Source organism: Monodelphis domestica, chromosome 5 (genome assembly GCF_027887165.1).
Source record: "Monodelphis domestica isolate mMonDom1 chromosome 5, mMonDom1.pri, whole genome shotgun sequence".
In the NCBI taxonomy this organism is placed as follows: domain Eukaryota; kingdom Metazoa; phylum Chordata; class Mammalia; order Didelphimorphia; family Didelphidae; genus Monodelphis; species Monodelphis domestica.
The window spans coordinates 41,993,659-42,017,493 of record NC_077231.1 but is presented as its reverse complement, the minus strand read 5'-3'; the positions used below and the strand labels follow the sequence as shown (position 1 = coordinate 42,017,493).

The 23,835-nt window shown below is 37.7% G+C and overlaps 1 protein-coding gene across 1 annotated transcript in view; it reads right to left on the bottom strand.

Annotated features, from left to right (window-relative positions):
* The window catches only part of IRAK3 (interleukin 1 receptor associated kinase 3), a 108,058-nt gene that overhangs the window by 70,800 nt on the left and 13,423 nt on the right, over positions 1-23,835 (bottom strand). Inside the window, exon 2 of the mRNA XM_056798412.1 lies at positions 15,394-15,576. Coding sequence (XP_056654390.1) covers positions 15,394-15,576 — 183 coding nt within the window. The remainder of the gene's footprint in view (positions 1-15,393; positions 15,577-23,835) is intronic.

The window sequence follows — 23,835 nt, the reverse complement described above, 5'->3', positions numbered from 1 at the left end:
TCTCCTTTTGAATGAATATAACACCCTGTATAGCACTACTGTCAATTGTTTGTGTAAAAATAATAGGTGAACTGTAAAAATAATAGAGCAATGAATTGATTATTGGTTATAAACTGATTTTGATATTCTGCTTGCTATGCTTATATCAGTTTATATCAGTGAAGTGAAGCTCATAAGTAAACTTTTCAGGGCCAGACACATGGATGCTAAAGAGACTCTTGTTATAAAAATAAAGTATTTATCAAAAACATAAGGATAAAAAAGGATTTCTAACTCTAAGGAATTCTAACTCCACCCAAATAAAACTCCCTGGTTCCACAAGGAACCACTTCTCCTGTGTGTCCACATGCTACACTAATCCTTCCTAATCTGACTAACCCAAAAATTTACTATTCTAAATAAACTAACACTATTGTCCTTATAATTCTTAGCTTTGTCTCCAGATTATAAAAATAACAAAGGCTAGCTGGCTGAGTCTCAGCAAGAACCAAGTTAGGACTCTGAGAGAGAGAAACTCCCAGCTCCCTCCAAGTAACAGCCACACCCAGAGAGAATAACTGCTACAGAAAAACCGTTAAACTGTCAACATTTGAAACTGACATTCTGTCTCAGCTCTGCTTAAAACTCCAATTCTTTCTCAAGCCAACATCTCTACTTCTTATCTCTAAACTAATATAATAAGACTTAATTTCTCATATCATCCTTATAGTTGGTTATGATCCTTCATATTCAAAGAGGACCAAAATGGCATCACTATGTCGAGGTGGAAGTACAGTGTACAACTGTGGCCAATCAGACCAATTGGAGCTCAAGAGGCTCTACCACAAGATAGGCACACATGTAAACACTTGGGATGGAGATGCCTCTAAATTTGCATCTCTCATGTTTTGAGCTACTACAATCTGCTTTGCTCATAGAGCACAATGCCTTCTTTGATGAGGGCATGCCATGTTGGTCAGGCTGTGCCAGTTTTTCATGTCTCCCCAATGATACCATATTTTTTCAGAGAGACCTTAAGAGCATCCTTATATCAGTTCTTCTGACATCCATGTAAGTGCTTGTCTTGTGTGAATTCTCCTTAAGTCTTTTAGGTAACCATATGTTTGGCATTTGAATAACCATCGATGGCCAGTCCATCAGAGTTGCTCACTTTTCAATAGTTTGACTACTTGGCATGAAAAAGGCCCTCAGTGTCTGGTACCTTATTTTGCCAGATAATCTACAGAATCAAGGAATCACTTAAAATTTGCTGCCTCTTATCAAAGTGCTAAATTTTTTTGGCCACATGTGCGTGGCTCAAGAAAGACAGGGCATGCACTATCCCTCAATGGCATGGGACCTGGGGTTTCTCCTAAACACCCCCAAAGACCCAGAGGTATCCCAGGTTAAAGAGTACATAAAGAAGGTGACATCCTTGCAGTGCTGACCAAAGGAAGGTGATTTTGAGTATCATATGGTAAGAAGGGAGTTTTTGAGAAAGACACTCCCTTTAGCCTCTTGATGAGCACATATGTTCCTCCCAGTTCTATTCTGCTAAGCATCAGGTTGTGTCTAAGATCTCTAATCAACCCCCAAACTACACAGGTCACCCCTTCTGTCTTCAGGACATAAAACATTACCCCATCCCTGGTTACATAATAAAATTACCCCATCAGCCCATCTCTGGTCATGTAATCTCTGTTCTCAAGGGGGTTTAAGAATCCCAACCCCCATCTCCTTGGGAGTCAGTATTCCACCTGCGCCTGCCTCCTGGCCATTCACCTCAATAATTCAACTTGCATTCAACTTAATAAATTTCTCTACTTTTAAACTAACCATTGGAACTTGTCATTCTTGAAGAAAGCATCCTTTCCAGGCCCAGAGTTTTGATCTCTAGCTCTCTCACAACATCAATACATATTTGATTCTGTAGAATAAAAATCCACCTTGTAGGCTATTTTACAAAGTGTCTTCCACTTGTATATCAACATCATTTAGTATTCCTTGGAAGATATAACAAATTATCCTTTTCAATGCACTGATAATATACATCAAAGTATAAAACAGGGAGTTGTGTATTTGCCAAAGGCATTTGTCAATAAGAGGTAGATCCAATGCAGAATTCAGATAGAAGAGAGATTACTTATGCTCCTTTTGGTGATACTGTACTATAGTATGCCAACTTCCTGTAGCCTTGGCTGCAAATGGGGAAGTAAAATATGCTCCATTCTGTCCTACAGACTTGTGGGATTAGAAATTACTTAACTGGACCCTAATACAGGGGCCTGTAAAAAAATTTTTTTTATTCTTGCTTTCTCAAATTTTGTATACATAGATTTTTTGATTTTTTTGATACTAATTTTGAATTCTTCTTTAATATAAACATGCATATATAAAGGGTCTATATTTTTCCCTTAATTTTTCCCTTTTTCTTCTTTTGATTTTGTTTTTTATTTTATTTTCATTTTGTTTTGTTTTCCTTTTGGATTAACTCACACACCCCCACAACTAAAACTTGAATCCTCAGCTGGACTCAGTGTTTTTTTTTTTCAACACTTTCTTCAGGGGGAATTGTATTTCATCAAATCCAAGATTTAAATTTTGTTCGAGATAAATCTTCAGAGAAGCTTGCTAACTAACTGAATCCAGAGAATGAACTGTTTGCAGAAATATATCTAAACCTTTTCACTACAGGAAGATCCAGAATGAACCTTGGGGTGTGGTTGATTGAACATTTTTTTAATGTACACTCTTATGCCAAAGGGGACTGCCCCCTAATTGGTTTTTGTCAATGCGCCCAGCAAAACATTGGTTTTCTGTCTTTCTCTCTCCTCTATTTCCCCATATTTACAACTATTATAATTTTCCTCTTAGTGGGTAAAAAATTTTTGTATACACTTACAGTTAGAAATTTTTGGGGTATAGTATGCTTATGTTTAGTGATCAGTTGGGGAGACTAGTCCCCTAATCATCATCAGGGGGGATTGCGAATTTTAAAAGTCTCCATCTTGGTATAGCACCCAAAAATTGTGCACACCCACACTACACGGGCATGTGCTAGTCAATGACAAATCAGAAATAACTAACTGCCCACCTGGGCTGTCCTAAGCCAAGCTAGAGCCAACCATTGGCACTTGTGAGACCCAGGAAGTGAGGTAGGGAACAGCCTCTGGAATTCGCTCACTTCCTGTGGAGAGAGCTAGACGCCAGTTCGTGTTAGAAGCTTGGACAGGGAGGATGCCCGCAGACAGCTTTCCTTCAGATCGGTCATGTGAGTTAAGGACTGATTCTTTCCACCTTGACCCTTTGGGCCTAAAACTCCCTCTGCCTTGGTCAGAGGTGGAGTAGCCCCTTTCCCTTTTCTCTTCTCTCCTTCTCTCCCTCTCCTTTCCCTACTCCCATTGTGATTAAACCTCCATAAACTCCATTCTGACTTGAGTGCTTCATTTTAGGAATTTCATAAGTAAATTCCTTGGCGGCCATTGTTCAATTTACAACAATCTTAAAAAGGTGAAATTTTCACCATTACAGTATCAATTCTAAATTCAGCACAACATTTACTATGCTATGCTGCCTTTCGTTTGGTAAATCTGACCATGATATTAACCAAGTTCCTTCTTACACTTGGTTAACCAGTTCTTACGCCTAATGATATATAGCCAGTCACGTACAACAGTCATCCAGCAGACTATCCTTTTCTTCCCAGTGAATCAAGTCTCTGTTACTAGTGAACTCTGTGTTCAAATAGATCTAATTTTGCAATATAAAAGACATTCCAATGGTTGCAGTTAAACAATTCAATCTTCCTTAATGAAAGATGCAGATTCAAAATCTCTATTCCCTTCTATCTCATGCTTTATTTTTCACCTTGCATTAGGCACATAAATGAATAAAGGGGACTTAAATGAAATCACTAACAAGGGAAATTGTTTTTCTTTTTTAAAAAATTGTTGTACACTGAGCCGTGTGCTGCATAATAATGGAGCCAAGTGATAGCATCGAATTTATGCCCTCTTCTAAGCCAAATCGGCCCCTTCTGCATTGACAAAATAGCCCAGAGGGCAAAAAGCTATGCCAAGATCTGTTTAAGGAAAGCAAGGCATAAAACATACCACTGTGTCCAATCAAATCTCTGTGTGTTTATATCATGAACAGCAAGCCATATGGGAGGCTTTAGAGGGTTCCAATAATGAAAAGGCATTGCGTTTACAATTCCAGGGGACCCACAGAATTTGACTTGATCAGTCAACTTCCCAGCACGACATTCTGCTGGCTAAGCAAAGAGATAGGGGTGGGAAGAGCATAGGTCTGATGAATGCAGATGATATCATGGCAGAAACCTCATGGAAATGAAGTCTTATATCCCATTAAGGGAATAACCTACAACAACCAAAGTCATTCAGAGGCAGTTCTTTCCAGGTTCATTTCTCGAGGTCTAAATCTTTGTATTCTTTGGGTGACAAGCTGGAATTGTTCATACGTTCCATTTCATCATGGTAGCATGCTGCTGCTAAGCAGAGATAGAAGAAGTACATGCAGATGAAAAGAGGAAGAGAGAGAAATACAAACAGAGAAAAGATGCTGGATTTGAAGGGCTGTTAACCCAAGAGTACTACCAGGGAGCATGCAAGATGACAAGGCTGTTTTCCCCTCCATGAAGGAGGAACAAATGGAATATGTTTAAAATTGGCATGGAGTACCACATTGCTACCCCCTAATCATCTGGACCCCAAGTCATTTCTGGAAAGAGTATAGATAGATTATGGTTCTATGCTGAAGTGCTTAAAGTTTGGAATGAATTAGCAACTCCTTATTGGTCCTCTTGGGTTGGTACTTTGGGACTACGAAGCAATATCCTGATTTACTTTGCTCCCCATTATAGGAATGAGGTGTCACTACAACAGAGAGCCAGGAAGGATGGACCCCTCAGTAAACTTTAAAAGGAATGACTCCACCCTCATGCTCAGTTTCTTTTCTTGTCTGTTAAGTATATCAAGTTTCTTGGAATGTCCTCCTTGTACTTCTATCAAGGAGCCAGAGAGACTTTTCTTTCTTCACCCCAGCAGCTAGGGTGGTTATTCACACATGATTATGAAAACATGTGCCATATAGGCAAGCCTAACTAACATTGGACCTCAAATTGCTGGCTGTCTCTTCTGCTTTGTGATTCTTTTCCTAATCAAAGCTGATCCAATTCCTTCTGAGATGGACATTTTCTACCTTTGGTGATATCCTCCTGGGTCTATGATGTCAGGAGACTCCTGGCTCCAGGTCCTGGATGCCTAGTAGGAAAAGTCCTCAGAAACAACTTCTTAAAGGAGATGGCCAGTGCCAGGAAGAGGCAAAGCCATGCACACTTGGCTTGAGTAGACTGATTGATACTGTAGAATTGTGGTTACAATGAAATGTCTGTTCAGCAGTTCCACAAAATGTTTCATGTTCTGGTGTTTTAAATTTCAAGCTCTTTGGAGAATAGGAATAATTTTTCAGTAATTTGTCAATACATATTTATGAGGTTTATGTTTTAATGTTTGAAATATTTCTTTTTTATGGAAGCAATCAGTAACTGGTTTGCTTTATACAGAATACTTTTTTAAAAATATTTTATTATAAACTTGACAAATATCAACAAAATGAACAGCTTCATATACAGAGAGAATAGAGGATTATAAAAGAAACTGTGAATCTCTGTTACCTACAGCTTGTTTTTTTAAAAAACATACTAATTGCTTAAAAATTATTTATTTTAACACTCTTTTCTTTTTAAATTTTGAGTTTCAAATTCTCTGCTTCCTTCCATTACTCTCCCACAGCTGCTGAGAAGGCAGGCAATATAATATTAATTATATGTTTGTGAAATTGTGCAAAATAAATTCCTATGTTAGCTATATTTCAAAAAAAATGCAAGGAAAATGAGAAAATTGCACTTCAAATTATAGTCAGAGTGTACCAATTCTCTCTTTGGAGAAGAATAGCATTTTTTCATTGAGTTAGTTGGATTTGTTTTTTATCTTTGTATTGATCAGTGTAGTCAAGTCTTTCACAGTCAATCATTGTTATGATATTGCTGTTGTTATGTATAATAATTTCCCAATTCTTCTCACTTCATTTTGCATCAGTTCATAAAAGTCTTGCCAAGTTCTTCTGAAACCACATCCTTCCTCATTTCTCACAAGACAATAATACTCTATCACTATCATAAGACCACAACTTGTTCAATCATTCCTCAATTGATGAGTATACCTTTGATTTTCAGTTCTTTGCCACCCTCAAAAAAGATCTACTATAATATTTTTGTACATGTGTGTGCTTTTCCTTTCTTTTTGATCTCTATGGGACATAGACTTAGTAGTGGTATCGCTGGACCAAAAGCTACGCACAGTTTCATAGTTCTTTTAAGCTAGTTCCAAATTGTTCTCCAGAATGGTTGGACCAGTTTGTTAATGCTCTTATTATTCCCTCACCCCCTCCAACATTTGTCCATTCAGATGAGTCTTCAGATTTGTTTTAATTTGCCTTTTTCTAACCAATAGTAGTTTAGAGCATTTTTTTCATATTAGAAAGCTTTGATTTTTTCTTCTGAAATCTACCTGTTTATATCCTTTGACCATTTATCAATTGTTGAATAGTTCTTATTTTTTAAAAGTTGACTTAGTTCTATAAGCAATATATAGTTGAGAAATGAAGCATTTATCAAAGAGACTTGTTTTAAAGGTTTTTTATATTACTTCATTATCTATGGTGCCTTTTAGTGAAATGTAGTTTTCCTGATTATCCCTTTTAGTTTGGTCTATTTTTCCTTCTGCTTTGTCTGAGATCATGAATGGCTACCCTTGCCTTATTTTTTTTTTTTAAGTTCAGTTGAAGCATATTAGATTCTGCTCCAGTCCTGTATTTTAACTCCACATGTATTTTTGTTTCAAATGTGTCTCTTGTAGATAACATATTTTTAGTTTCTGGTTTCTAATTCATTTTGTTATCTATATCCATTTACAGGTGAGTTCATCCCATTCCCATTCGTGATTCTAGTTACTGAGTTTATACCTTCATCTCATTTTCTTCTCTTTCTTTTTCTCTTTCTTTTTATGCATTCCCTTCTCAAAAGTCTAATTTTACTTCTAACCACTGCCTCTTTTAATCTTTCCTCTCTTTTATCACCACCTTCCCTCTATTGTATCCTCTTCTCCTCCTATTTCTCTATTGGGTAAGTTTCATTTCTATATATTGCTGAACGTGTAAATATATTCTTCCTTTTTTGAACCAATTTGGATGACAGTGAGATTCATGCATTGCTCATAATGTCCCCATTTCCCCCTCTATTGTAAATGCTCTTCCTTGTATGCTTTTTTTAGGTGAAATTTTATGGGAACATTTTCTCCATTCTACCTCTCCCTTTCCTCTTGCCCCAAGGTATCCTTCTTTTTCACTTTTTCATTTTTTAGAGATCATTGCAACATAATTAATTCACATCCATGCCTCTGTTTATGTAAACTCCTTCTAACTGCCTTAATAATTATAAAGTTTTTAGAGGTTATATATATGTATATGTATACATATATATATATATATATATATATATATATATATATTATCTTCCCCATTGGGAATATAAAGAGTTTACTTTTATTAGACCCTTTTGATTACTCTTTCTTGTTTACCTTTCTATGATTCTCTTGCGACTTGTGTTTGAATGTCATATTTTCTATTCAGTTCTAGTATTTTCATCAAGATTGCTTGAAAGACCTCTATTTCATTAAATATCCCATTTTTGCCTTGAAGAATTATAGTCAGTTTTTCTGGGTAAATAATTCTCAGTTGTAATCCTAGTTTCTTTGCCTTCTGGAATATCATATTCCAAGCCCTCCACTCATTTAACGTGGAAACAACTAAATAATGGGTAATTCTGACTATGGCTCCATAATCTTTGAATTATTACTTTCTGGCTGCTTCATATAATATTCTTGAGTGTTTCATTTTGGGATCTCTTTTAAGAGGTGATTGGTAGATCCTTTCAATTTCTATTTTATTTTCTGGATGTAAGATATCAGGGTTGTTTTCCCTGAAAATTTCTTGAAATGTGATGTATAAGTTCCTTCTCTTATCAGGCCTTTCAGGTAATCTGATGATTATTAAGTTTTCTCTCTTTAATCTGTTTTTCAATGTAGATTGTTTTTCTGATGAGAGAGCTCACATTTTCTTCTATTTTTTCATCCTTTTGACTTTGTTTTATTGGGTTTTTTTATGGAGTCTCATAGAGTCATTACCTTCCACTTGCCTAATTCTATTTTAAGAAATTTTTTTCTTCAGTGACAGGTTATACTTCTTTTTCAATTTGGTCGATTCTATTAAGTTCTTTTTTCTTAAGTGGATTTGGGTACTTCCTTTTATATTTGGCCAAGTCTGATTTTCAATGAGTTCTTTTCTTAAATGAATTTTGTGCTTCTCTTTATTAGGCTAATCCAATCATTTAGAATGTATTTTTCTGTGTGTGTGTGTGTGTGTGTGTGTGTGTGTGTGTGTGTGTACCTCTTTTACCAAGCTGATAATTATTTTTTTATTTTTTCTTATTTATTTATTTTTATTAATAGACTTTATGTCCAAGTATCTTAGCCTCTCCTCCTCCCTCTACATCAGAGAAAGCAATATCTGGCAATTCTCTTTTCATAATTTTCTTACAACATTCATTTTCTCCCTCAATATTTTTCTCTGGGGTATATGGGGTGCTCAGGGAGGGGTAATATCTCTGGTATGGAGGGCTTGTCATGCCCTTCTAGGGCAGCTCTCCAGCCTCAGACCCTCACCTGACACCCAGCTCTCACTTGTGGCTCTCAGTAGCTGCTAGCATGCGGCAGTGGTCACACCCCGGGCAACGGCTTCGACAGGCCGTCTAAACCTTGTGAGGGTAGCCATCGGTTCGACGTCGACCCCTGGTGAACTAGAGCTTTGCTCACCCAGCATGTGAAGACTGCTTCGGCGGAACAGGCGGAAGAAACCAACAAGAAGGTTCAACAGCTGAGATGGTGTTGCAACAAGGCACTGTGGAGTGCTTAGGGTGTGTTGGAGCACAAAAGACAACATGGCTATCCATTGCAGCTGAGGAAGTCTCCAGGTGTAACGACTTTTCTTGCCAATGGACCCAGGCTTCCAACCCTGAGAGAGTGGGACTGTCTCTGTGCATCGACTTTTCCACTTAAATATTCAAGCACAGGTGTCTTTGTGCACAAAAATGCACAAAGACAATCGTCTTCCTTGGTTCAAGAGACAACCAACCAATTTTTCTCCACCACCTCTTCAAGAAATTTTTATTAGACTTGGGTCCAAGTAGCATTTTCCTTTGAGGCTTTATTTCTCTAACTATTTTTACAGTGTTTTCTTCTTCTAAGTTTACATCTTGGTCTTCCACTGTAGTAACTATTTAAGGAGAAATTCTTTTTTTATTTGAGCTTTTTTGTAAAACTTGGGTTCTGCTTCCCTGAAGGTGGGACACTCTCCCAGGATTTTTCCACCCTACTCTTTTTACAGCTAATTCTAAGGTTCAGTTTTTGGTGCTTCCAAGGTGGTATGATCTTGGGTAATGTGTGGTCACTGCTCTCCTGGTCTACAATCTGGTTCTTACCCAGGAAGAGCTCCTGGTTCCCTGCAACCATAAAAATAAGCACTCTCTTTGCCTTAGAACTTCAACTAGAGCCCCCTTTCCCTTATGATAAAACCCTCACCCCCCAGTGCTCTTCTCTTCCTTGGAACTGAAACCAAGAACTATATTTGGGCAATAGGGTCACCTGTCAGTGTTGGATGTGTCCACTACCAACAAATATTTCCCTGCAGTCTCTTTCTAACCAGTTGTCTGACCCCTTTATTTTTTCTGGGCTAAGGGATCTCAAAGCTACTGCTGCTACAGTGGCCTCTGTTGCTGTTACCATATGTGGGTTTCAGGCAAGCCTCCATCAGGGTGCCACAAACTTCTTCTAACCTCCTAAGTTTTCTTAGTCTGGAAAAATGTTTTGCTGTGGCATTTTGTTGGCTCTGATGCTGCAAAATTTGATTTGAGACATTATTTTAAAGTTTGGAGGGAAACATCAAGAGTTATCTCTAATCTGCCATCTACATGGGTTTAGTATTATGTCCATATTAAATATGAAATATCAGTACCAATACTGCTCTGCTTATTGACTTACCCTTCTGAGCTTTGGCTCTCTTCTGTGTATTTTATAAATAATTTTATTTTCTCTTTTCTTCTTTATTTTGGCATCATTATCACTACCTGCCTTGTTTTGTTTGACAACTCATTCCCCTTATATACATGCACGTGCAAAAAAATTAATTCTTCCCTTGTAACAAATAAGTATAGTCAAGGAAAAGGAATTTATATTTTATTGGTATTTGAAAATGTATTCCTCATTCTGTCCCTCTCTGTCAAAAAATGTAAAGTGTGATTCATTATTCACTTTCTAGAGTCTTAATGGGTCTTTATACTGTTCAGAGTCTTCAAGGCTTTCAAAATTCTTTTCCTTTGCAATACTGAAATCATTATCTTCTCTTCTCCTGCTTCAATCATTCTTCTTTCATCTAATCCAGTCCCCAAAACACTAGTTCTTAATACTGTCATTTTTCTTTGTATTTCAATCACCAATGCAGCTCTGTGATTTTTTTATTATATACTTAATAAACTTCAATGAGCACATTCAAGTGTGTACATAAAAATGAAAAAGAGGATTGTTTATGAAACTATAAACCTCTGATGGCACCTAAGTGGTGCATTGGATAGTGCTAGATCTGGAGTCTCTAAGATTCATCTTCCTGGGTTAAATTCTTCTCTCAGATACTTATGAGTTGTGTGAACCCTGGGCAAGTCACTTAACCCTGTTTGTGTCAGCCTTTATCTAAAAAATTAACTGAAGAAGGTAATGACAAACCATTCCAGCATCTTTGCAAAGAAAACTTCAAATGGACAATAATGCATTGTTGGTGGAATTGTGAATTGATCCAATAATTCTGGGGAGCAATTTGGAACTATCCCCAAAGGTCTATAAAGCTGCATACCCTTTGAACTAGCAACATCACTACTAGCTCTGTATTTCAAAGAGATTACAAAAAAAGGGAAAGGACCTATGTGTACAAAAATATTAATAACAGCTCTTTTTGTGATGGCAAAGAACTGGAAATTGAGGGGATGTCCATCTATTGAGGAATGGCTAAACAAAATGCAGTATATGTTGGTGATGGAATACTATTGTGCTATGAGAAATGATGAGTAGGAGACTTCCAGAAAGACCTAGAAAATCTTGCATGAACTGGTGCAAAGTAAAATGAGCAGAATCAGAACACTATACATAGTAACAGTAATATTGTATAATGCTCAACTTAGAATGACAGCCATTCTCAGCAATACAAAGAGCCAAGACAATTTTGAAGGATGTATAATAAAAAATGCTATCCACCTCCAGAGAAAGAACTGATGAAAACTGAATGCCTGTTGAAGCATACTATTTTTTACTTTATTTTGGAGTGAGGTTGGAATTTGTGTTTTCTTTCACAATATGACTTACTGAAATGTGTTTTGCTTGATTGCACATACATAACATATATCAAGTTGCTTGCCTTCTCAATGAGGGTGGAGAAGAGAGAGGGAGGAAGAGAATACAGAATCCAAAACGTTAAAAAAAAGTTTTTAAATTCTTTTTACCTGTAAATTGGAAAAAAAGTAAAATACAAATAAAAAAAAAGAAACCCCAAAATGGGGTCACTGAAACTGATTGAACAGCAATAAAGGTTTGTTGTTTTTGCAGTTTGTTACATATTCCTGGCTCTTCTCTCTCCATGGTTCTGAAGGTCTTTTCTCCACCACTATCAACTTGAGCCCCCCACTAGCTAAGTTCCCTGATTGTTAGGAGAGAGTAACTAGTGCCTTAGCCCCATTTAACTATTTGACAATCATTAGCATTTTTTTTTTTACAAAGGGATATTTACTTTAAAGATATAGCAAGAAGAAATGCATAAATATTGTTTCCCTTAACATCTCAAGGGTCACACTCTCCCCTACACCAATCCAGAATTTTGGAGAGGAGGCTTACAACTTAGTTCAGTTTCTCAGAGAATTGGCTTCACCAAATTCATATACAAAGGTGGAATTTCTGCCAAATGAGTCTTCATCTTAACATGCCCAAGTCAAGAAGGTTGCTTCTTCCTCCTTAGAGCATCCATGCTGGGCAGGTTGCAAAACCCAACCTAGAATTTAGGATTCTCAAGCCACCTCCAGACTCCATCAACTTACAAGGTCTTGAAGGCTCATTCCCTTCACCTAAAATGGCTTGAGAGAAGAGGATGCTCTAAACTTTCTTCCCTTATGTCCTCATCTCTTATTGGATACCTTGAATAAAAGTGTCACTGAATTCGGCCCAAGAAACTGAAGCAAAAGAGGTCATTGCTGATGCTGGCAGGTGTAAACCTTAAAATTCCTTAGACTTATAAATGTTGGAAATTTCACCATTGGGAAATTTAGGAATTTCCATTTAGGAATTACATAGCTGAATTCCTTGGCGACCTTAAATTAATATATATATATCAGTCTTTTAAAGTGATTTCCTTGTCACACAGGTCACTGTGAAATCATTCAAAGTCCGTTAGAGAGCTTTCCATGACCACTTGATTAGCTGATCAGAACCAATTATAGAATTTCTATGTTCTATAATCTCCCTGAGATACTTTTCTTACAGGTCATCATGATTCTCCTGGAAACAAGCTCCCCTCACCTCCTCCACATGGAGAAGTTGGACCAGCCAAGTAAATTGATAGGGTCTGTGCATGTGCCAGGCCCCCATTAAACTACAATTAATCCCCTACCATTCCTTAAATCCACCCCACCCCACAAAGAAAAGCTCTGTCTGAAAGCAAATAAATATACACTTGTAAAACAAATTCACATATTATCTGTCTGAAAATGCTTAATAATAGTGGCTAACATTTATAAAGAACCTACTATGTGTGAGCATTGTTCTATGCTCTTTTCAAATATTATCTCATTTGATTCCAACCCTGGAAGATAGTTGCTATTCATTATTATTATCCCCATATTATTTTTCCAAGCAACAGAGGAGGAAACTAAGGCAAACAGGCTAAGTGACTTGACTAAGATCACACACCTAATAAGTATCTATGGGTAGATTCGAACTCAGATGTTCCCGATTCCAGACCCATCATGCCATCCATTGCACCATCCCAACTAGCTCTATAGGTTTCATTCTCTGCCTCCAGGTCCTCATCCCTATGCCAAGGGAGGGATGTATCAGTCTTCTGGAATAGCAATTGGCCATCGCTCAGTGACTAATAAGAGCCTATTTTTTGTCTCCTGCTCCTACTCCAACAGGTCCCTCTTACCAGTTCTCACTCTGGCTTCCACATCACTTGGCATGCATCTGATCAAAGCACTTACTGACTTTGGCAGCATTTCCCATGCCAGTGCCTGCTCAGAGCACTTTGCATGTTGAAGCAGTTTCCTGGAGTTCATTCTTATTTCTGCTTTCTCTGTAGCATTCCTGTCAAAGTACCCAGAGGCTTCTGGCCATCTTCTGGAGAAGTTCATTGCTGTTTCTCTGGTCTTCTTCATCCCCTTTTTGAGATAGTTACTAAAATGCCCCTGGGGGAGTTTTTTCTCTCTCTGACTTATCAAGTCAACTTTCTTTACCAGAAGTGCTCTTCTGGAAGAGCCCTTTGGAAGAGACCCTGGACATGAACTAAACCCAAGCTTTAAATTTTTCCCCTCAGCTCTTAGGTGGGGGTGCAACAAACCAAAGGACGCAAGAAGGTCTCCTCTCTTTGGAATCGCGTTCCCCCAGCACCTAAATCAAACTAGAATGAGTCCAAAGCTGGTAACCCTTAGTGATAAAGGCCATTTTGGTGGGTCATGGACTTTGGAGGGTTTGGTTTTGATAAGAAAGAAACTGAAGTAATATCATGTGAATATATTATCAGATCATTCCAGATTATATGCTATCAGAAGCAAATAAGAAAGAGGAAATAATTTAAAAGAAGCCTAACAAAATGACTGCTGGGGAGAAAGGTAGAGTTGAGGGGAGAGCAGAATCAAAAGAGTAAAGATAAAAGCAAAAATCAGTGAATTGTTCCAGCAGTCTCATATGGATTCGGGAAGAAATCTCATTACATTTCTAACATTTAATTATATGATAAATCATGGCATAAAATTATCTAGAAGTTAACAAGTTATTTCATTCCATCTTAGGTCTAGTCCTCAAAAGTATTCTTGGGTGCTTATTAGACAGATAACTGAATTGTTTTGCGAAAAATCAGATTTGTATTATGTGGATTCGAGAGAAAGGGAAGCCAGAAAAAGGACAGAGACAATGTCATTGTGGACTGAAGGAGGAGGAATATGATAAAAGAAGACACTTTGTGTCCTGTCTGAATAGAATCACTGAGTGAGGAATAGGCTGACACAGAAGAACAATTCAATGTCATTTAAGGAAATGGTAAATTGTTCCAAAAGAAAAATGGAATAATTTTCTTTTTGGCCTTGACTATCATTTCATATGGGTATAAAACTCCCCAGGTAGACTAGAAATAACAACAACAACATCGACTAGCATTTATATGGTGCTTTACAAAAAAAGTGCTTAAAAATTATCACTATTTTAGAGATAAAAAAGTTGAGGCTGCTCAAGGGATTTATCCAAGGTCACATAGACAAGTGTCTGATGTGGGATTCATACTCAGGTCCTTCTTGACTTTTTATCTTCACAACTACTCTGGAACTACCTAGGTATTATTATCACCCTCATTTTAGAGATGAAGAACCTGAGGCAAATAAAGGTTAAGTGACTTGCCCAGGGTCACTCAGGTAATGAGTATCTGAAGGCAGATTTGAACAGAAGTCTTAAAGATTCCAAGCCCTGTGTTCTATGCTTGCAGATAGACAACCCATCAGTAACTTATTGTCTGGAGGCACTGAGAGTTTAAGCGATTTACCCAGTGACACAGCACTTAAATCTAGATCTTCCTGACATCAAGACTACCCTCCACTATGCTATACTACCTTCTTCAATTGGTCAGAAATGGTACAATACTCAAAGAAATTAATTCAGACTATTCCCTGCAATGTCAAATATTGAAGCTGAAGATTAACTATTTTGGCCACATAATGAAAAGACAGGACTCACTGGAAAAGCCCCTGATACTGGGAAGGGTTCAAGGCAAAAGGAGAAGGGAATGGCAGAGGCTGAGATGGATAGATAGGGTCTTGGAAACAATGAACATGAGCTTGGACAGACTTTGGGAGATAGTAGAAGATAGAAGGTCTTGGTGTACAATGGCCCCTGGAGTCCTAAAGGGTTATGACACAACTGAACAACAATGGCGACATTTCACATCAATGACATCAAAAAAATGAGAATAAGGGCTTACCATGATTCACAATTAAATTAATTGCTCGCTCATGGCCCATTTCCTGTAGAATCTGCAAAAGGTCACCGATAGTCTTGTTTTTCTGCGCCCAAGACCACAGTAATTCCCTGGTTCCACTTTTACCTTGCTCCATGTATTTTTCAATGTGTCGAACTTCTAGCCAACTACTGGAAATGCGTTCAGCTGTGGAATTGGGGGAGGGAAGAGAGAATAAAGAGAAGATAACTTACTTCACTTTCACATCAGATCAAAAGTTAGTCACTGAGTGGCTGTCCTTGAAAACATTTAAGAAATTGAAAGTTAATATCAAAGAGAGAGGAGGGAAATGTTCAACTGACTTACATAGTATAGTATCTGTACAAATATCTGATGCAAAAGTTTTTTTTTTCCCTTTTCTTTTAACTTGGGGAAAGGAGATTTGGAGGAAGCAAAGAAGAGGGAGACTACCAAAATAGAAAAAAAAATTAAGGAAAGAAAATTATAACACTTACAAAAATAGGGAAAAAAGAAAAGAGATTTAAGAACATAGAAAAAAATTTAAGCTACCAAAATAGACAGAATTAAGAAAACATTACTACCACAACAGAAAAAATAGAAAAATTTAAGAATTTAGAAAAATTTTAAACTACCAAAATAGAAAAAATTAAGAACCCAGAAAAAATTTAACTACTAAAATAGAAAACAATTAAGGAAACTAAGAAAATAATTAAAACTTTTTTTAAATGCACAGAAAAGAACAGAAGGAAAGCCAGTGGGAAACAAGGACAAGCAAGACAGCTTTTAAAATAGTATCCTGACTTTTATTATATACTTAAAAATAAAAACATACTCTAAGTAACAGATTCACAGCTTTATGAATACTCTTTATGTTCTATTTTGCCTATGGAAATGCTCATCTTATTTGGTATTGTCAAGTTCAGAAAAAGACCACAGATGGAGAAATAAAAAGCAACAAAAACAATATTCAAATCCTTTGAGGTATGATGTTACTGTTATCACTATTTTAGAGATGAAGAAATGGAGGATGCTAAAGGGATTTATCCAGGGTCAAACAGCCAAGTGTCTGAAGTGGGATTCACACTCAGGTCCTTCTTGACTCAAGTGCAGCTTGCTCTCTATTCCACTTCCTAGATACCATGATATCTTAAAGCTTTTCAGCATGATTTTCAAATCTTAAGTGTATTTTAAAAAATAACTCTTGCCTTCTGGTTTAGCATTTATACAGGTATCTATTCCAAGGCAGAAGCATGGTAAGGATTAGGCAATTGGGATTAAGTGACTTGCTCAGGGTCACATAGTTAGGAAGTATCTGAGTTCAGATTTGAATTCAGGTCTCCCCAACTCTTGACCTGGCTCTCTATCCTCTGAGTCACTTAGTTGCTTCTTTAAGTGTATTTTCAAAGGAGAAAAGGGGTGACAAAGAAGACAACTAAATCCTTAAATATGTTCGTGGAATTTGACATGATAGTAAAAGATTTAAGCCATCCTTGCTCTTCTATCTACCTACTACAGTTAATCCTGTGCTTTGTATCAAAATTATAAGAGTGTTGATAAATCCAAAAAATAAGAGGTAAGCTCTATGTTTAGGTGCTGAAACCAATCTCAGTTTGAAAAAAAAAAATTATTCTCTACCCTTTTCAAAATTGCTCTATTCTCCAACTCACACCCAGGACATCCCTAGAGATTACCACTGTCAGAAGTCATAGTGAGAGGTAGGAAATTCCCACATTTTATAATTCTTGGTGGTAGGATTCATGATTAAAAGTGGGAGATTCTTGTCCTTGGCAAAATGAGACTGGCTTTGGGAAACTCTCTCATGGTAGTCATTGGCAGCCGCCAAAGCAATTAATCAATAAGTATTTTTAAAAAACTCTTTCCTTCTATTTTAAAATTGATACTAAGTATGGATTCCAAGGCAAAAGAGTAGTAAGGACTAAGTGGTAGTAGGACTTAAGTGACTTGACTGGGGTCACATAGCTAGAAGGTATCTGAAGTCAAATTTGAACCCAGGATCTCCTGTCTCCAGGCTTGGCACTCTAAACATTGAACCACCTAGTTGTCCCATCAATAAATATTTATTAAGTCCTTACTCTATGCCAGGCACTGTGCAAAGCCCTGGGAAAACAAATACAAGGAGAAACAAAGACTTTGAGCTTATATTCTAGTGGGGGAAGATAACAAAGGAAGTTGAAAAGGAGTGAGAAAAATGGGGCAATGGGAAAGGCACTGGCCTGGAGTAATGCCCAGAGAGAACAAGATATGGCTGGCCTGGGAGTCTTCCTTAAATAGTGGTCCTGGGAGAAGTCATCCAAACAAAGGTTATTGTGGCAGATTGAACTTCTTGTGTAAATTCCAGGACTTGAGTGAGTTTCCAGGGTGGAGATTTCTGGAGTATGATAGACAAAATCTAGAGAGGACTGAAGATCATTTTCCCCCTTTATCTCTTGTGGGTTCCCAGATTTCTCTGCACCTATTTCATCTCTATGAATTCCACAATCATGAGTTCGTAGGCAGAGGTCTGAGTCTTCAGTTTTATTTGTTTCTAGATATATGTCTGAACTTAGCTTAACAGACTGCCTGGCACATAGTAGGTACTTAATAAATGTTTATTATATGGATCAATTAAATATTCTATTTGAAACGAGATGACCTGGGAAAAGCACAATATGTAGCTTCAGTTGACCCTGAATACATGTTCATAGAATTAAGTGAAATTGGGGGCAGCCAGGTAGCACAGTGGATAGATCACCAAGCCTGGAATTAGGAGGGCCTGGGTTAAAATCTGGCCTCAAATACTTCCTAGCTGTGTGATCCTGGGCAAGTCACTTAATTCCAGTTGCCTAGCCTTTGTGGTTCACAGAAGGTAAGGGTTAAACAAACAAACAAAAACAGAATTGAATGAAATTGAATAAGTGTTGCATCTTCACATTATTAATTCTAGTTGTGAATAATTTGATTTGCTTAAACTCCAAGCTAGCTATACAAGACTACAATAGGCAAGTTCCCTGACTTTAAAGTAATTTTCAATTACAAAACAGTCCTGGCCTGCTTTTCCTCAAAACTGAAAAACATTATGGTTTACATGTTTTCGTTGTGATTGGTGCCAAGTCCTGCACAAACAAAATTGAAAGGTGGAAATGAAAAACGTAGTCATGCAGAAGGGGGTGCTGGGCAGAAAAAAATTGGGAACCAATGACTAATCTACCCTTGAATGGCAGCTCTTTTTATTAAAAGTGAAACATATACACACATTAAGTGAGGATGATAGATTCAATTCAAATGCATGGATAGGCTGCAAAAGAACAGCTACAACTAAGGATTTCACATCAGGGAATTGGAATGTCTCTGCCCTTCTCTGGTTTTTCAAAACAGATAAAGAAGTAGTCCCTCTCCTTGCCAGTTCTTCTATCCAGATTCCTGATCCCATTACCTCTGGCCATCTCTAGCAAATTTCCCCCAGTATAGTTCCCTATTTTTTCTATTCTTCAATCTTTCCTTATCTACTGGTTGATGCCTGCAAGCATCCCCCAATCTCCCCTATCCTAAAAAACAAACATTTTTCTAGATTCTACCATCTCTGCTAACAACAGACCTATATTTCTCCTCCCTTTTTCAACTAGTCAAATACACTCAAGTGTTTTCACTTCCTTCCCATTCATGCCCTTCCAGAATTGGTTTCGGATTTTATCAATCAATTTCATTATTCTTTCCAAAACTGGAAATAATCTCTTCAATTTTTTTCTTAGTGCTTATCCTTACCCTCTCTGCAGCATTTGACATTGTTGACCAACTTCTCTTGAAAACCCTTTGTGGGGCGGCTCTCAAGGTTTTCCTCCTACTTGCTTGACTACCCCTCCCCAGGGTCTTGCTTTATTTTTACCTATGTCGCCCACAGTAGTTTTTTTTTTTACCTCAAGGCACTACTCTGGGTCCTTTTTTCTTTTCTTTCTATATACTCACCTAGTGATCTCAGAGGCTCCTTTGGGTCCAGTCATTATCTCTATGCAGATTCCATACATACATATACATACATACATGTATGCATATCCAGAGTCTCTTGATAATCCTAAACTGAGGTCAACTATCTAAACCCCCCAGATCTAAATATCTCTTCACAGAGATTTCTTCAGAGTGAATCTCCTACTCTAATCTTCCCTCACTGCCTAAAATCCCCGTCCCTGATCTTAACTAAAGCTACAACTAAACTCCACTTTGTTGGATTTAAGGAAAGGGCTTGTGTAAGCTTTTGATAAGGTCCAGCAAAGGTCCTAGATCCAAAAGGATCCAGGCCTGGTCTCACAATCCCTGCAGATGGTTCAGGATCACCAGGAACTGCCTCAATGAAATATAGCAACCAAGACAGCAAGCAGGACAGGATAGAAGCAGCCACTAAGGAAATGCAGCCACCACCTTAAGATATTCTCCAGAGAGAGCAAGCTAACAGCCTCAGTTCCAGTCTAACCCTTCCTTCAAAGTTCCATAATCTTCCTTCTGGTCTCATGCCACTTCTCTCTGAAAACTTACACACTTTCCTACAGAATTGAATTTTTCCTTATAACAAAGGTCACCCTCCATTCCTAACTTTCACTCACTCCAACTAGCTAATCAGTTGCTAATCTTGTTTTTTTTTTAATCTCTACATTATCTCTTGTATACATTGTTTTCTCTCTACCCAGAACTCCTCCCCTAATTCAGACCCTCTTCTCCTGTTACCTGGATTACTACAAAATCCTAGTTGATCTTGTCTCAAATTCCTTCCAATTCTTCAAATAGCTAAAGTGAAGATCTGGCTATCATAATCCCTCTAAAAAATCAATCTCTCTCTCTCTCTCTCTCTCTCTCTCTCTCTCTCTCTCTCTCTCTCTCTCTCTCTCTCTCTCTCTCTCTTTTTCTCTCTCTCTCTCTCTCTCTCTCTCTCTCTCTCTCTCTCTCTCTCTCTCTCTCTCTCTCTCTCTCTCTCTCTCTCTCTCTCTGCCTGTCTCTGTCTGTCTCTGTCTCTGTCTCTCTGTCTTTGTCTCTGTCTCTGTCTCTGTCTCTGTCTGTCTCTCTGTCTCTGTCTCTCTCCCTCCTCTCTCTCTCTCTCTCTCTCTCTCTCTCTCTCTCTCTCTCTCTCTCTCTCTCTCTCTCTCTCTCTCTCTCTTCCTATTTGTTACCTCTAGAATCATTCAGCATGTAAAGGGCCCTTCACAAGTTGGTCACTTCTATCGTTCTTATATTCTTATACATTAGTCTCCTTCCCACACTCAACAGATCAAGAATACTGACCTACTTTCTGTGCCTCATAGACAATATTCCCCCTCCGGTCTAAGTATCTTAGAACTGACTATCCTCCCTGCCTGGAATACTCTCCCTTGTCTGCCCCTTAGAATCTCTGCTTCCTTTCCAACTCAGTCATCTTTTGCAGTAAGCTTTCCCCTTTAAAGTTACCTTATATCTATTTTCTATGCATCTTGTATTTATGTTGAAGCGGGAGAATACCAGAATGGAAACTCATTGAGGGCAGGGATTGTTTTTCTCCTCCCCTCCTTCTCTTCTAGTTTACCTAATAGTAAACACATAATAAGTGCTCATTCACTGATTGTAAAGATGTATGCTTTCATCAGAGAAGAATGTATATTTTCTTTTATCTCCCTAAATATCTTTGGTTTCATTTACTGTTTCAACCTACAAGGCAGGAGGCAAGGCAAATCAGGCATCTGAGGATTTTTAGAAGATCTACCAATACTCCTGCTTTCTAACCTCCTTCTGGCCAGGAACTGAGCCTTAATTCTTGAAGACTGAACTGCTGGAGCCTTAACTTTGCCAATGAAGAAAAGCTTTTTGTGCACCAAATTATCCACATGGCCACATTTTTTTTTTGTCTGAAAGAACATCAGGAAACTTTCTAAGTCCTAAGGAAATGATGTCCTCAGTTGGAGGCCCCCACCTATAAAACCACACATCACTGATGAATATCTATCTACATGATACATTTCTTTGTGCATCAAACAAATGGCATTTAAAGCGAACAGGGTTAGAGGTATAGTTACCATGTGGTTCATCTTCCAGAACTACTTCTTTCTGACTCATTGACTGGCCTGGTTGGTTGAAGTTCATCTCTAAAGCGACATTAACCACCTGGCTAATGCCTTTCTGTCTGTGGATGAGGCTAACATCGCAAGAGACAGACAGTTTGGGGACACAAACCCTCCCACACAGAAGGTAGTAATAAGGGTCTGCTCTGTGAACTCACTGGTATAGGGAATTCCCAGGAAAGGGAACCCCCTCTACCAATGCACATCAGCAACTATAGAGTCTTGTAGAGTTTCCCAGAACCTTTTGAGGTTGTCACACAAGATTTGTCAAAGCAGGAATTTGAACAAAGAGCTTCACAGCTCCAAAGTCTATCCACACTGTCTCTAGTGCATGAAAAGAGATTCAGTGAAAAGTCTTAGTTTGAGAAAAAAGAAACATGCAGTAAATAATTAACCCTTAGAGGTAGCACAGTGGTTAGAGGGGCAGGTCTGAAATCAGGAGATCCTGGGTTCAAATCTGATCTCAGAAATTTCCTAGCTGTGTGATCCTAGGCAAGCCACTTAACCCCATTGTCTAGCTCTTACTGCTCTTCTATCTAAGAGTAAATACTTAGCATGCATTCTAAGGCAGAAGGTAAAAGTTTAAAAAAAATAACAATAATTAGCCTTATACCATATCATTGTCTTTTTTTTTCTGCTACTTGTCCAACAGGAAAAAAGTAGACATATACACTGTCAATTTTAAACATTTGAGGCATAATCCATTATACTTTCCATCCTACTAGCTCCTACATTAAAACTCAACATTGTTGATCCAAATAATCTTGAGAAAACTTAATGAGAAGAAAAGTAAAAGAAATTAAAGATGTACTAGAGAAGATTTGTGTATATACATACAACAATATTATTATACCCATTTTATAGATGAGGAAACTGAGGCAACAGAAGTTGTGATTTTCCCAGAGTTAGTAAATGTCTGGGGCTGGATTTGAACTTAGCTCCTCATGATTCCAGTTCTAGCACTTAATCCATTGCCCCACCTAATTACCTAATGTTCCATAAGGTTCTACCTCATTGTTTAGGTCATTTAATAAACATTTACTGGATGCTTATTATCTGCCAGCTAAATATATATATGTATATGTATATATTACTGTTCTGAATTTATTTCACAAAAGTCAGAAGCTCTGTATTGGACTAATTTGAAAAGAGAGACTGTGAGAAAAACAGTAGTATCAGAAAATCCTGACTGCTACTTATGAGCTCTGAGACCTCAGACAAGTCATTTAATCTCTCTATACTTCAATTTCCTTAATTGCAAAGTGAGATAGTTGGACTAGATGGTCTCGAAGCACCATTCATTGTTAATCTCTCCTGACCTCAGTTTCCTTTACTAGGGGAAGGGGGTGTAGATAACCCCAAAGGTCCCTTTCATCTTTAATCTATGATCCTACAAAATAAATTCAACTTGAAGGCATCACTGTAGAACTAAGATTTTGTGTTCCTTTTCTCTAGCTGATGACAATCCTGCCAGTTTTCTGACTGGTTTCCCCTTTTTCATGCCCCAAGTGGTAAAAGACTCTCAGAGACACAATTAATATCTAGAAAGTGGCCGATTCACTTAGAATGAGAGTCTAAAGGGGCTTAGAGGCCATCTAGTCCAACTGTGTGATTTTACAATGAAGAAAACTGAGGCTTGGAGAGGTTAAGTTGTGCAGTCACAAAATAAGTTAAAAGTAAAACAGAGCTAGAATCCAGGTCCCTTGATTCTTCGGCGGATGCTTTTTAAATTTGGTATTATGATGTCACATTGTTCCCCCCAAAATTCAATATTGGAAATAAACCATTCAAGATGGTGATTTATGCTACAACCTTTGACTAAGCTAACTCTGAAGGTATGTTCTTTGGCATTTATGGCTTTCTCTGATGCTTCTCTACTAGTGGTTCAGCCTGGGCTGGCCCATGACTAAATACAAAATGGACCCAAATAAATTATAAAGTTCAGAATTAACATTTGGAATCAAAATAAGGAGAACAAGATGTTGAAAAGACAAATTAAGGACATCCTGCCTCCAGGGAAAACTGAACATAACTCTTGGGGGTGGGATTTCTCTAGATAGCATTCATTGCATTTCCTGGAAGGAGAAGAGAGTTTGGTGAAAATACAAGCTTATTTATCCCCTCTCCACCAGCTCTGAACCTGAATTAGAGCTAACTGAGAAACATTTCATCTAATGATCCTGAATGGTTCAAAAATCATTCGATGTTCAGGAAGGAAATCAAAATTAGAATACTTTACTGCACATTTTCCTAGGTAGTGTTAACTACTGGGGACTTAAGTTCAACAAATCACATGCCCAAATATGCAAATATGTGTCTGAAGGGGTTTTTTAGAATAATGCAATACAACTGTATTTGGTATGCGTGT